Here is a 13665-nt window from a genome sequence, read left to right as displayed (position 1 = left end):
AAACCACATATCTGATAACAACATGTATTCAAAGGATTCTTAAAATTCAATAGTAAGCAAACAAACAAAACAATTGAAAAATTGGCAAAATACGTAAACAGATACCTTATCAAAGATACAGATGGCAAGTAACAATATGAAAAGATGCTCCACATCATTTGTCATTAGTGAATTGCAAATTAAAACAATGAGATATTGCTACATACTTATTATACCTATTAAAATGGCTAAAATACAAAAATCTGACAATATCAAATGCTGATAAGGATATGGAGCAACAGAAACTCTCATTCATTGCTGGTGAGAATACAAAATAGTACAGTCACTTTGAAAGAGTTGGGCAGTTTCTTATAAAGCTAAATACAGATTTACTCAACAATTCAGTAATTATTCCCCTAGGTATTTACTGATTTGAAAACCTATGTCCGCACAAAAACCTACACATGAAAGTTTACAGCAGCTTTATTCATAATTGCCAAAAACTGAAAGCAACCAAGACATCCTTCAATAGGTGCATGAATAAACACACTGTGGTACCTACATCAATGATAAGAAGAAATGAGTTATCCAGTTATGAAAAAAACACAAACGAACCTAAAATGCACATTGCTAAGTGAAAGAAGCTGGTCTGAAAAGGTTGTATACTGTATGATTTCAATTATATGACATTCTTGAAAAGGCGCACAATTCCTCAGCGAGGTGATAAAGATCAAAATCAACAGTAATAAATCATATTGATAATACATACCCATGATACCCTGGATATATATGTACCCCAAAATGGCATTTTACTTTCGTGACCTTTCTCTCAAAAACATATTACCCAGTCTAATCATGAGAAAAACAGAAGACAAATCCCAATTGAGAGACATTCCACAAAATACCTGATCAGTACTCTTCAAAACTGTCAAGTTCATCAAAAACAAGGAAAGTCTGAGACTGTCATAGCCAAGAGAAGCCTAAGAAGACATGACAACTAAATGTAATGTAGTGTCCTGGATGAGATCCTGGAACAGAAAAAGGACATTAGGGGAAAACTAAGGAAATCTGAATAAAAGTATGGACTTCAGTTAATAATAATGCATCAAGTAATAGATTCTTTAATCGTAACAAATGTAATGTACTAATGTAAGATATTAATAACAGAGGAAATTGGGTGTGAGGTAAGTAGGAACTCTACCATCTTCACAATTGCTCTGTAAATCTAAAACTGCTCTAAAATACAAAGTTTATCTTTAAAAACAACTGTATTTTCATATACAAGCAATAAAAATCAGAAAGTAAAATTTTAAATTTCCATTTATAACAGCATCAAAAAATAGGAAATACTCAGAGATAAATCTGACAAAAAAAGAAGTACGAGAACACTCTAAAAACTATAAAACATTGCTGAGGGAAATTAAAGATGGAAAGAATGGAAAGACACACTGTATTTATGAGTGGGAACACTTGATATTCTAGATGTCAGTGTCCCCCAGTTCCAATCAAATTCCCAAGCAGGCTTTTTTTGTATACACTGTGAAGCTGATTCTAAAATTAAAATAAAATACAAAGGAACTAGAACAGCCAAAACTACTTTGAGAAAGAACAAAGTTAAAGACTAACATTACCTAATGTGAAGACTTTAAAAATAAAACCAAAGTAATCAGGCAGGTAGTATTGGAATCAAGATATATAAACAGATCCATCAAGCAAAACAGATCTTCAAGAAACAGACCTACACATATATGGACAACTGACTTTCTACAAAGGCACAAAAACAATTCACTATGGAAAGGATAGTTTTATAATAAGTGGTATTGGAACATTTGGTTATCATTATGCAAAAAAAAAAAAAAGTGAACTTTGATTTATATCCTGTGTACTAAACACAAAAACTTTGAAATGGATCACAGATTTAAATGTTAAATTTTAATGTTAAACTGCTAGAATAAAACACAGAAGAAAAATATTACCTTAGCCCTGATAACAATTTCTTTAAAAGAATACAAAAAGCTGGATAAAATTTTTAAAAAATCAATAAACTTCACTTAATCAAAATGAAAAACATTTGCTCATTAAAAGACATTTAATAAAAAGGCAAGCCACAGGCTGGGAGAAAATATTTGCAAAATACATGTGACACAGGACTTACAATATAGAAAGGACTTTTACAACTTGATAGTAATTTAAACAATTCAATAAAAGTGTGCAAAAGATTGAACAGACACTAAAGAAGACAAATGTATGGCATGTAAGCACATGTACAGATGCTCAAAATCATTGGTTATTACGGAAGGCAAATTAAAACCATAAAACCTACCTAATAGAATGTTAAAGATTGAAAAGATAATGCACACCAAGTGTTGGTGAGGCTATGTAACACCTGGAACACTTATACACTACTGGTACAAATGTAAAATAAAATAATACAACCACTTTGGAAAGCAGTTTAATGGTTTCTTTAAAAGTTAAACATATAAACATCACAAGACTCAGTCACTATACTCTTAGGTATTTATCCAAGAAAAATAAAAGCTTATGTCCATACAAAGACTCGTATAAGAATGTACATGAAAGTTTTATTTTTTATAGTCCAAAACTGGAAACAACCAAAATGTCCATGAGGTTTATTCATACAATGGAATAAACTACTGATTATATAACATAGATAAATTTCAAAATAATTATGCTGAGGGAAGGCAGCCCAATAAAAGAATATATACTACATGATTTTATTTATATAACATTTTAGAAAATCCAAGCAAATCTCTATAACAGAAAACAAATCAGTGGTCGTCCAGAGATTGGCAGAATAAGTTAGAGGTTACAGAGGGGCAGGAGGAAACTTTTGGGAATGATGGATAAGGCCACTATCTTGACTGTGCTACAGGTATATACATATGTCAAAACAAGCTAAACACTTTTAAAAATATGTGCAGTTTACTGTATGTATGTCAATTAGACTCTAATAACACTGTTAAAAGAAAACAAGTGTATGCAAAAACCCTCAGAAGTATTATACTTCTATCTGTTAGAATATTTTAATAAACTACTTTCAAGGAACTTTTAATGACACAGGAAAATGCTTATGATATACAATTAAATGAAACTGGCCAACATCAATTGCACAGAAAGTTTATATAATATGGATGGAAATATTTCTGATTAGAAAGAGACCTATATTGGGGCGCCTGGGTGGCGCAGTCGGTTAAGCGTCCGACTTCAGCCAGGTCACGATCTCACGGTCCGTGAGTTCGAGCCCCGCGTCAGGCTCTGGGCTGATGGCTCGGAGCCTGGAGCCGGTTTCCGATTCTGTGTCTCCCTCTCTCTCTGTCCCTCCCCCGTTCATGCTCTGTCTCTCTCTGTCCCAAAAATAAATAAACGTTGAAAAAAAAAAAAAAAAAAAAGAAAGAGACCTATATTAATGATAGTTTTCAATGAGTTACAGAATCATGGATGATTTAAATTTTCTTTACCCTTTTCTCTATTTTCCAAGGTTTTCTTTGTTGTTGTCATCTTATTTTATTATTTTTATTTTACCCAAGGCTGCAATATCCTTTTAAACAGGAAATTAAAAAATAAATGAAGCGAGGGGCACCTGGGTGGCTTAGTTGGTTAAGTGTCTGACTTCGGCTCAGGTCACAATCTCGTGGTTTGTGAGTTCAAGCCCCACATTGGTCTCCCTGCTATCTCAGCACGGACCCTGCCTTGGATCCTCTATCCCCCTTTCTCTGCCCCTCCTCCGCTTGCTCTCTGTCTCTCTCAAAACAAATAAATCAACTTTAAAGTAAATGAATGAATGAGTGAATCAATGAATGAAAAAAATTTGAGTGATTATCTATCCTGACAAGTGATTTCAACATATGTACTACAGACCCATGAATGAATGATTGAATGAATGAATGAATGAATGAATGAAGGGAAAAAATTTGAGTGATTATCTATCCTGACAAGTGGTGTAAAAATATGTACCACAGACCCTTGAAAGATCAAACAGGAGACTCTTGGAACTCTTATGTGAACCAAGAATTATCTGTAGACTTAAAAATATATTTCACACTCCTATGAACAACTATTTTTCAAATATTCACAGACGCACTGCAATTCAAGATTACTGAATCTGTAAAACTCTATTTTTCACATCAGCAGATACTAAAAGTAAAATTCCTAACATGGAGGTCTTCAAAAACTTATTCCCCTTTTTTATTTTTAATATGAAATTATTGTCAAATTGGTTTCCATACAACACCCAGTGCTCATCCCAACACGTGCCCTCCTCGATGCCCATCACCAACTTTGGCATATCTTTTGCTATCATACCAGTCAGTATATAGGAAGGGCTAAGTACCCACGTGGCCTTCAATTAACAGAAGTGCCAATACATGTTCTTACACATTCAAACACCAAAGTCAAATATGCTCTATACCCAGAAGGACTTTGTAAAAGCTATGTCAGTTAAATATTAAGGCTTTATGCAAATGTAAGATGAAGATTACTGGAAGTTTGATTCCTAGTTAAATATGGCATTACTAGTCTGTAAGTGATCTTGGGAAAAATCATTTAATGTGTGCTGAGGTTTCTACAATTGCTTCATAATAATCCTCTCAGAAATTAAAGTCAACAAATAACTTAATTATCATTATAAAATACACTATAAAAACAGATCTAGTAGTTAAACTACTTGTTTAAAGGTAATTTAGTTTACCTCAAAGAATTATTCTCTGCCTTTTGTCTTCCAAGTTCACTTTCTGTATCCATTGCCTTCCTTGCTAGTGATTTCATTTCTTTTTCCACAGTGGTTATGGTTTCCTTCATCAAAGTCATGTTTGACATTTGCTCCATACGTTCATCATCAAGCTATACAAGTAGAATGACAAGGTTACTGCCATCACTAACAAAATCTTCCTAAAGAGACATCCTCTCTTTGTACAAACTGGCATATGACAAGATTTACACTAGGAGATGATCAGATGAGACCTGAATATTGTGGGAGGCTGTATGGACAAGGTATTGTGGAGCAGGAACGAGAATAAGCCACTGCACGGCCTGTGCATAATGCCTATCACAGTATATGTATCTATATGTTCAATCTGGTTCATTTTGAATGTAGCATATGTATCTTATTTGCAAAAAGATTTATTTGTTGTTCAACATTAATAAGATAGACATATAAAGTGGAATTATGAAAAAAAATGTTTTCCTCTCCTGAGTAATGCTTTTTCTTTCTCTTTATAACAACATTGACAAATTTATAAATATATTCAATTAAACCTGGTAACAGAAAAGCAACTTCCCCTAATTGTTTATATAGTCATATCAAATATATATTCATAGCATCTCAAATCCTTGACTACTAAAAAAGTGATGCTTCACATTTAAATTGTTTAAATATATTATTCTCTTGTTGGAGCTGTACATGCCACAAATTATAATCACTAATTGTTGAATCTGAAAGAGCAGCCAGTTTGTTATCACTAGGAGATAGATGCCCATTCATTGTTTAGCCACACATGTAATCCCAGGAGACAGTGCATCCGAATCAAGGGCATAAGAAACTGGAGTAATCTTGTCTTGGCCACATAACAGCTGTATGATCTTTCCTTTCTGTACTAAATTCCTCTCTACTTATCTGTGACATAGAGATGGTAATAATACCTACTTCCTGGCAAATAAATAAATAAATAAATAAATAAATAAATTGTTTAAATATATTATTCTCATTAATTTTCATTCCATAATAATTTTCTCTACCTTAGCTACTCTTTAGGTAGAATAAGCCAGTTTCTCTGTATCTGGCAATGTTATCTTTAATGAAATAAGGAGATGAGAAAGTTGCTAACATCCCTGAGAATGCATCCCTAATGGGTTGTTGTTTTTTTTTTTTAAAGAACACACTTTGCAACCTAACACAAAAAACTTTACTTACATATTTTTTTGGAAGAAAATAAACAATGAGAAGGTGATAATTTATACCATACATACCACCTTAAATATTTTAGGACTACAAACATTGTCTTAGAAAAATGAAAGAACCTCTCTGAATATAGAAAAAAAGAGAAAGGGGGAAGCCACTGACAGTTTATAGCCAAAAGCACAACAGTGATGTTTCTTTACGTTATGAACTGTACACTCCAGCTCCTCTATCCTTTGTTCCAAGTGAGCCTTCTCATTAAATGCTGTCTCTTGGGCAATCTGTTAAAAAAAAAAAAAAAAATGTTTTCAATGTTGCTGCACTATGTTTCACAAATGGTCACACAGATAAAATTCGTCCAAACCTTTAGCCTTTCCCTCAGGCTATCTCGTTCTGTGGTCATTCTTCGTAAATCAGTGAAGGCCACATCTCTTTCAGTCTCCACCCGTCGGAGGATGGCATGTGCTGTTGTTGATTTAGGAGACTTACAGTTTTTCATCATTTCTCGTCGAAGTCGGGCAATTTCTTCCTGTGCCTATTATTTAAATGCAAGACTTCTATTTAACAAAGCTTTGGAATAGACATAAATATAGCTATCTTATATCCAGCCAGTTAAAATACAAACCATATATAAAAATGCATACAACAGGATAATGTTTTTTAATGAGTTTATACAAATAAACTCAAATGATGTCCAAAAATGCAAGTGAATGTATAATTAGAAGTTTGGTTTATAATATTTTTGCCAAAAATTTTTTAAAATTAATTTAGAGGCAGTCAATGCAAGACAGAATGTTTTACTAAGAAATAGATATGTATTACTACATCCATTTTGTGATATAAATTTGAATTCGCAAAATTCAGGTAGAATACAGTTGTTTTTGTTTTTGTTTTTGTTTTTGTTTTGAGGGGAAGGGGCAGAGAGAGAGGGAGCCTGTCAAGAAGACTCTACACCCAGAGAAGAGCCTGACTCTGGACTTGATCTCCTGACTGTGAGATCATGACCTAAGCCAAAATCAAGAGTCAGATGCTTAACCGAGTGAGCCACCCAGGCACTCCCAGGTAGAATACAATTTTAATAAATATTAGTGTTCCTGTCTTTCTCTACAAAAATATATAAGCCATTTCCATGTTCTGGCTACTTTTACCCTGAAAGAAAGGCCCATCAATCCTTACCAACAACCCGACATACTCTCACACACTTGTTCAACCACCCTCAGGTCCCAAACCTATTCCACACCTAAAGATAATTTCATCTCCTACTTTGCTGCTCAAATCCCTAATCTTCCTTCCTCTTGATTTTGATTGCTACCTATTCAGCTGGTCTCCAAGTCTCAGAGGAAGATGTATTACCTCCCAATTTCCACAGCTAAGACTTCACCAGAATCCTGGACCTCATCTCCTGAAATGTCTTCTAAGATACTCCTGACTCAATTACAGTTAACCCATGAACAACATGGGTTTGAATTGATACAAAGGTCCACTTATACACAGATTTTTTTCAATAAATACAGTATAGTACTATAAATGTATTTTCTCCTCCTTATGATTTTCTTAATAACATTGTGTGTATATATATACACAATACATGTACATAAATGTATGTGTATATATATGTACACACAATATGTACATACATATATATATATATATGTACATATATAAGAGATGTGTTAGTTGATTTTGTGTTATTGGTAAAGCTCCTGGTCAACAGTAGATTATTAGTAATTAAGTTTTGGGGAAGTCAAAACTTAGATCTCCAACTGTGCAGGAGGGTTGACATCCTTAGCCCTGCCTTGTTCAAGACACAACTATATAATTATTTCCTCTCACTTTGAATAGCACCCTCTCCACTAGCTCTTTCTCCCCTGCCTTCAGCCATGGCACAAGGCTCCCATATCACGAAAAACTGTCACTAAATCTTGCTGCCCACTTACCATCCTGTTATCTCTTTTGCATTGGCATATAATTTTTTTTAAGCACCATGGTCTGTACCCATTGCCTGTTCTTCAGCACCTACTCTCCCATTCCAGTGTAACCTGGCTCCTATACCTACCATTTTGCAGAATTTCATCTAATGACCTCACCAAATGGCCTTTCCTCAGCTCCTGTTTTTGATATTTGGCAACATTTGACATTGTCTTTAACACACTCTTTGAGATTCTTTCCTCTTTTGGGCTTAATATTGTTCTACCTTAGTTTTCTGTCTTTATCTCTTTCAAAGCTCCTCTACCAATTAAATAAAATGTCCCAACATAACATCTTGACTTCTCTGTTCCTCTATAGCTTTCTCATTCAGAGACCTCATCCACTCTGAAGGCCCAAAACTGACCTCTAAGCAGATGAATTACCCATCTACATATTCAGCTCTTACCTCTCTCCCCACTCCAGTCCCACGTTTCTTTCTGCCTGAATGCAATTACTTTCTGAATGTACAACCATCATCTTACTCCATCTGTCTGAAACCAACACATTTTTTCCCTCAAGTCACCAATGGCTTTACTATTTCTTTTTCTACTACCACAGTTCTTCAGTCATTCAAAAAACAATTTCAGCCTCGGGGCGCCTGGGTGGCTCAGTCAGTTAAGTGTCCAACCTTGGCTCAGGTCATGATCTCAGAGTTTGTGAGTTCAAGCTCCGCATCAGGCTCTGTGCTGATAGCTCAGGGGCTAGAGCCTGCTTCAGATTCTGTGTGTGTGTGTCTCTCTCTACCGCTTTCCTGCTTGCGCTCTGTGTCTCTCTCTCAAAAGTAAAAATAATACATGTTAAAAAAAAATTAAAAAACAAAAAAGAATTTCAGTCAGTTCCATTCATCCCCTCTTTTTGCTAAAACCAAATCTTCTCAAGGTTTCCTTTATAGTGTCTTTTACACCTGTCTCTATCCTTATTTCAACAGATAGCACCCTAACTTACTTTGTGTTTCTTTGTTTAGGTTTATTTATTTTGAGAGAGACAGAGAGCATGAGCAGGGAGGGGCAGAGAGAGAGAGAGAGAGACAGAGAATCCCAAGCAGGCTCCGCACTATCAGCACAGAGCCCAACACAGGGCTTGAACTCATGAACTGTGAGATCATAACCTGAGCTGAAACCAAGAGATGGCCGCTCAACCAACTAAGCTACCCAGGCACCTCCCATCCCCGCCACCACCACTGGCCAGATTAGTTCTTAATGCCTCATGAACAGACTGCTTTCACAGCCTTCTAAAAAGTCCACAGTTTCTCCTTCCTCCAATTCTCTTGAAAGAAAAATTGTTATATAAAAAGATAACAGATTATGAAAAAAAATAATATAAAATTGTTAACAGGTTAAAATTGTAAAAATGTGGCTTTGGTCATTTCTTCTCTAAAAATAACCAGATTGCCAGTGCTTATAAAGCAAAGTATAAACCCCGTGTAAGACCCATTGAAGAGCTTCTACCATGTACTCAAGAAGTTGGCAAACTACGTAAAGCTCACAGGCCAAATCTAACCCGCCTCCTGTTTTTGTAGGTCTGTGGGCTGAGAATGTTTTTTATGTTCTTTAATGATTAAAAAAAAGCAAAAGAAGATTTCAAAATATGTATAATAAGTGAAAATAATGATATTCAAATTTCTGTATCCAAAAGTAAAAGTTATACTGTATATAGTTATATGCAAAAGTTATATTGTAACACAGCCAAAAATTTGTAGATTGTCCAAAGCTACTTTCATACTACAACACAGTTCAATAGCGGTGATAAATTGCACGGCCTGCAGAGCCCAAGATATTTATTTTCTGGGCCTTTACGGAAAAGGTTTGCAGACCCCTGCTCTAGTCCAATTTATCTCTCAAGCCTTAGCTCCCTCTTACTCCAATGGCACAAATTAGTCTTAAATTGATCCATTTATCTACTCATTTTCCTGCCTTTGTTCTTTGCCTCACACAATTCCTTTAGTCTGGAATGTTCCTTCTTACCCCTTTCAAGATAACAGGAACTCCATTCTTCCTTCAGGACTCAAATTCCATATCATCTAGCAAAGATTTCCTTGATCACAACAACTAAGAAATACCCACTTCTTTTATTTCTTACAATACCTTCTAGACTACTTATGCTAAAGTAACAAAAAGTAAATATAAGACAATATATCTCCCCCGATAAATTGCAAACATAGAAAACAATGTTCGTATTTTATCATTTTTTTCTCTCTTAGAGTGGCAAGCAGTAATTCTTAATAAAATGTATTTTTATTTAAAATTTATTTACTTAAATTTAAATTTAAAATTTGTTTTATTAAGATAAAATTTTATTTATTTATTTTAATATTTTATTGATTTTATTCTTAAAATAAAATTATGTTGGTGATTTATGGGGTTTAATATTTGTTGAGTAAATAAGCTATGTGATTAATAAGGACTATATGTATATAACTTTAAGCTACAAATAGAGATAAACTACAAACTGATCTTACTCTCCTAAATTAAGCAAATTATATGTCAGCTCCTAAAGTGACTGACAGTACATCTAGTGATGTTAGCGTTTTCTAACCCTAAAATCAAAATCTTTTTACCTTGAACTCACCATCCCCTATCATTTAACACATTTCTCATTTCCCATGCCCAAAATCAGACTATTTCTATGCATATATATGATCTTTTTTGGATATGGGAATAATGTGTGTGCGTGTGTGTGTATGTACACATACACTTATTGTATTGGAAATATATTACGTTTCATTAAGAATATCTTAAGAACGAAGGTAATTCCCAAATGTTAGTTGATCAATTTGGCAGATTTAAGCATTCTTATAGAACTTAAAGAATTACATATATTTAGAACTGAATATTTTTACTTAGGTATTTTCTTTATAAATAAGTTTACCTGTTCATAAAGAAGAAAGGTCTTGTCTCTCTCAGATGTAAGAACCTTGACATTACCCTGAATTTCTGCCAAATGACGCTCATATTTTTCCAGCATGCATTTAAGTTCTTCACGGTCTCTTGTTGTCTTCAAAAGCTCTACATCACAGTTTGTACCCTGCAATTATTATACAAGAAATTTGAAATTCTTCTTGACATGTGCTTTTAAGGAAATGGTGCCACTAAGAGCAGTACATGATCTCTACTCAAGCAAAAATGACTATATAATGAAAGGAAATGATGAAAAAAAAAAGTTTAAAAAAATCACTTCTCTTTTAAACAGCTTCATCCCAAATTGGTCCATATTTATCTGATTACTTCCCAACCCCTACTAACACTGGGGATAAAGAACCAATTTCACTGGTCCACTGTGCTATCAAAGAGACTGCTGTCTCTCCCAATTTTTTGATACACCAATTCATACCAAATCAAAATAAATTATTTCCATATTAGGTAAATCAAAGAATAAAAATCAGTGTTCAAACAATGAACTCCAAAATACTTACAAATTACCAAAACCTACCCGAGAAGATGGAGACGGGCGTCTTGGACTTTTAGATCTACTTCTGATCATCTTTCTCAAATTTTGAGCTTCACTCTTGTAATAATCTCTGTCTGCTTCTAAAGTCTTGACAAAGGAATCAAGTCTAGAAGGAGATTTATTTTGTGCTTTTTCAGTCTCTAAAATTATCTTGCCAAGGAGGAAAAAATTAGGTCATTATTTCAAGCAAAACTATAGCATTATTTTCTAAATGCAAGTTGAATAAACAGGATCCTTAAAAATAATAAATTTGGTATTTTAAAGATAATTCATCAATATTCTTTAAAAAGCAGTTAGATACCTTCTTTTTCCAGCATTTCTGAATTTACTATATTTTTGTTTAACCGAAAGTACCCCTAAATTTAGTCAATAATTTTAAGAAAAATGGTAAAGAAATTTTGGAAAGGCCAGAAATATCCACAGATCTAATTACAAGTCCTAGAAATTGAATTAATTTGCTGAGAAAACTTGTATGCTAACATTAAAGCATCTGTTCACACCATCTATGTTCAATAATTTTTCAATAAATGAATAAATTAAATGAATGCTATATATGGTATATTTGTAGGCACTTTCAAGTACATTCCCACTCACTTTAATGTGTTTAGAAGCTTTTGTTTGTTTTTCATAATCTTTATTGTACTAATACTTTATTGGGAGAAAATTACAGATATACTTTCAGAGAGAGTGTTTTAAATATTTCAAATGATGACAAACTATCTAAACAGAGCAGTTTCACTTTGCATTGTTAGGTAAAGAAAACATATTACTCAGAATTAAGTTTTAATATTTGACTTAATATTTATTACTAACGGGAATAAGCTAATGTGTAAACAAATGCATCTTATATTTTGAGAATCAAATTACTCACAGTCATCATTTTAAATCATGTAAAGCTAAGGGCACTAATAGAACCAACCAAAAGTTCTCTCCACCTCTAGGAAAGAAAGGTGCAATGATGAAATGGAGCGAGAACACTGATACTTTTACAATGGGAAATGCCCCTGTGCATCAAGCAGAGTACTAATTTTAGAAAACAGATATTTTTTATTGTTCACAAAATACATGAGAGCTAAAACACATGTACCATTTGTTTGTAGTCTTACTAATACAAATGATTCCTCAACACACATTTATGAAAAATGCACTTACAGATCTAAGCCTTTTTATTGTATCTTCCAATACTATTATATTATTTTGCTGGCAAATGAGTTCAATCTGAAAAGACAGAAAAAATTGTTATTTAAATTTAAAATATTTGAACAGATTTAGCTAAAAAGAGAACATCAAAAAGGGAAGCCACTTGTAATAACAGGCGTTGTACGAATGTGGAGCAAAAGAAACCCTCTTGCACTGTTGCTGGGAATGCAAACTGGTGTAGCCACTGTGGCAAACAGATGGAAGTTCCCAAAAAAATTAAAAATAGAACTACCTTACAATCCAATAATCGCACTACTGGGTATTTACCCAAAAAATACAAAAACACTAATTCGAAGGGATACATGTACCATTTCTTGCAGCATTACCTGCAATAGCCAAGTGATGAAAGCAACCAGATTGTCCGTCAATAGATGAATGGATAAAGAAGATGTAATGTACACACACACACACACACACACACACACACACACACACACACTAGAATATTATTCAGCCATAAAAAATGAAGTCTTCCCATTTGCAACAACATGGATGGAGCTAGAGTGTATAATGCTAAGTGAAGTAAGTCAGAGAAAGATAAATACCACATGATCTCGCTTGTATGTGGAATTTAAGAAACAAAACAAATGAACAAAGGGAAAAAAAAGAAAGAGAGACAAACCAAGAAACAGACTCTTAACCACAGAAAACAAACTGATGGTTAGCAGAGGGGAAGTGAGTGGGGATGGGTGAAAAAGAGGATGGGGATTAAAGAGTACACTAACCATGACCAAAAAAAATTTTCTTTAATTTTTTAAAAAGGAAGCCACTTAAAAATAAAAACATGTAATGAATATTTTACAAAATAAAAGATAATCTACCCCTTTCTGTTCACCTACCTTTAGATGGTAAAAGAACATAGCATGAAATATAGCAGTTCTTTTATATTACCAGTTTGGTATGAAATATTAATTGGTTATATTTTACCAAATTACTCTCTATAAACCACAACAAAATATTAATACTACTTATAATTCTGAAGATGAAAATAGGGAAGAGATAAAAGAATTAGTAGGATAAAAGTTTTCCGATATCACTAAAGTCATAAGTGATTGCTTTCTCTTCTGAACTCTTCTAATAGGTTAGTTCAATCAAACCTATAAAACACTTTTGGTATCAGTTTTAGGACATTGAACATACCCAGTCTTACAGTATAG

At 33.6% G+C, this 13665-nt stretch overlaps 1 protein-coding gene across 7 annotated transcripts in view; it reads right to left on the bottom strand.

The window, feature by feature from the left end:
- The window catches only part of TSGA10 (testis specific 10), a 159670-nt gene that overhangs the window by 121314 nt on the left and 24691 nt on the right, over window positions 1-13665 (bottom strand). For 5 of the 7 annotated variants that reach the window (XM_049651370.1, XM_049651369.1, XM_049651368.1 and 2 more), the window contains 6 exons: window positions 12461-12526; window positions 11291-11458; window positions 10730-10885; window positions 6258-6428; window positions 6097-6174; window positions 4688-4839 (listed from right to left, as the gene is read on the bottom strand). In XM_049651370.1, coding sequence (XP_049507327.1) covers window positions 4688-4839; window positions 6097-6174; window positions 6258-6428; window positions 10730-10885; window positions 11291-11458; window positions 12461-12526 — 791 coding nt within the window. Of the gene's footprint in view, window positions 1-4687; window positions 4840-6096; window positions 6175-6257; window positions 6429-10729; window positions 10886-11290; window positions 11459-12460; window positions 12527-13665 lie in introns of those variants that run through there. The other 2 variants (XM_049651373.1, XM_049651372.1) reach the window with 2 other exon arrangements.

The sequence above is a fragment of the Panthera uncia genome, assembly GCF_023721935.1.
Source record: "Panthera uncia isolate 11264 chromosome A3 unlocalized genomic scaffold, Puncia_PCG_1.0 HiC_scaffold_11, whole genome shotgun sequence".
Classification (NCBI taxonomy): domain Eukaryota; kingdom Metazoa; phylum Chordata; class Mammalia; order Carnivora; family Felidae; genus Panthera; species Panthera uncia.
This window is presented reverse-complemented; position numbering and strand designations above follow the sequence as displayed.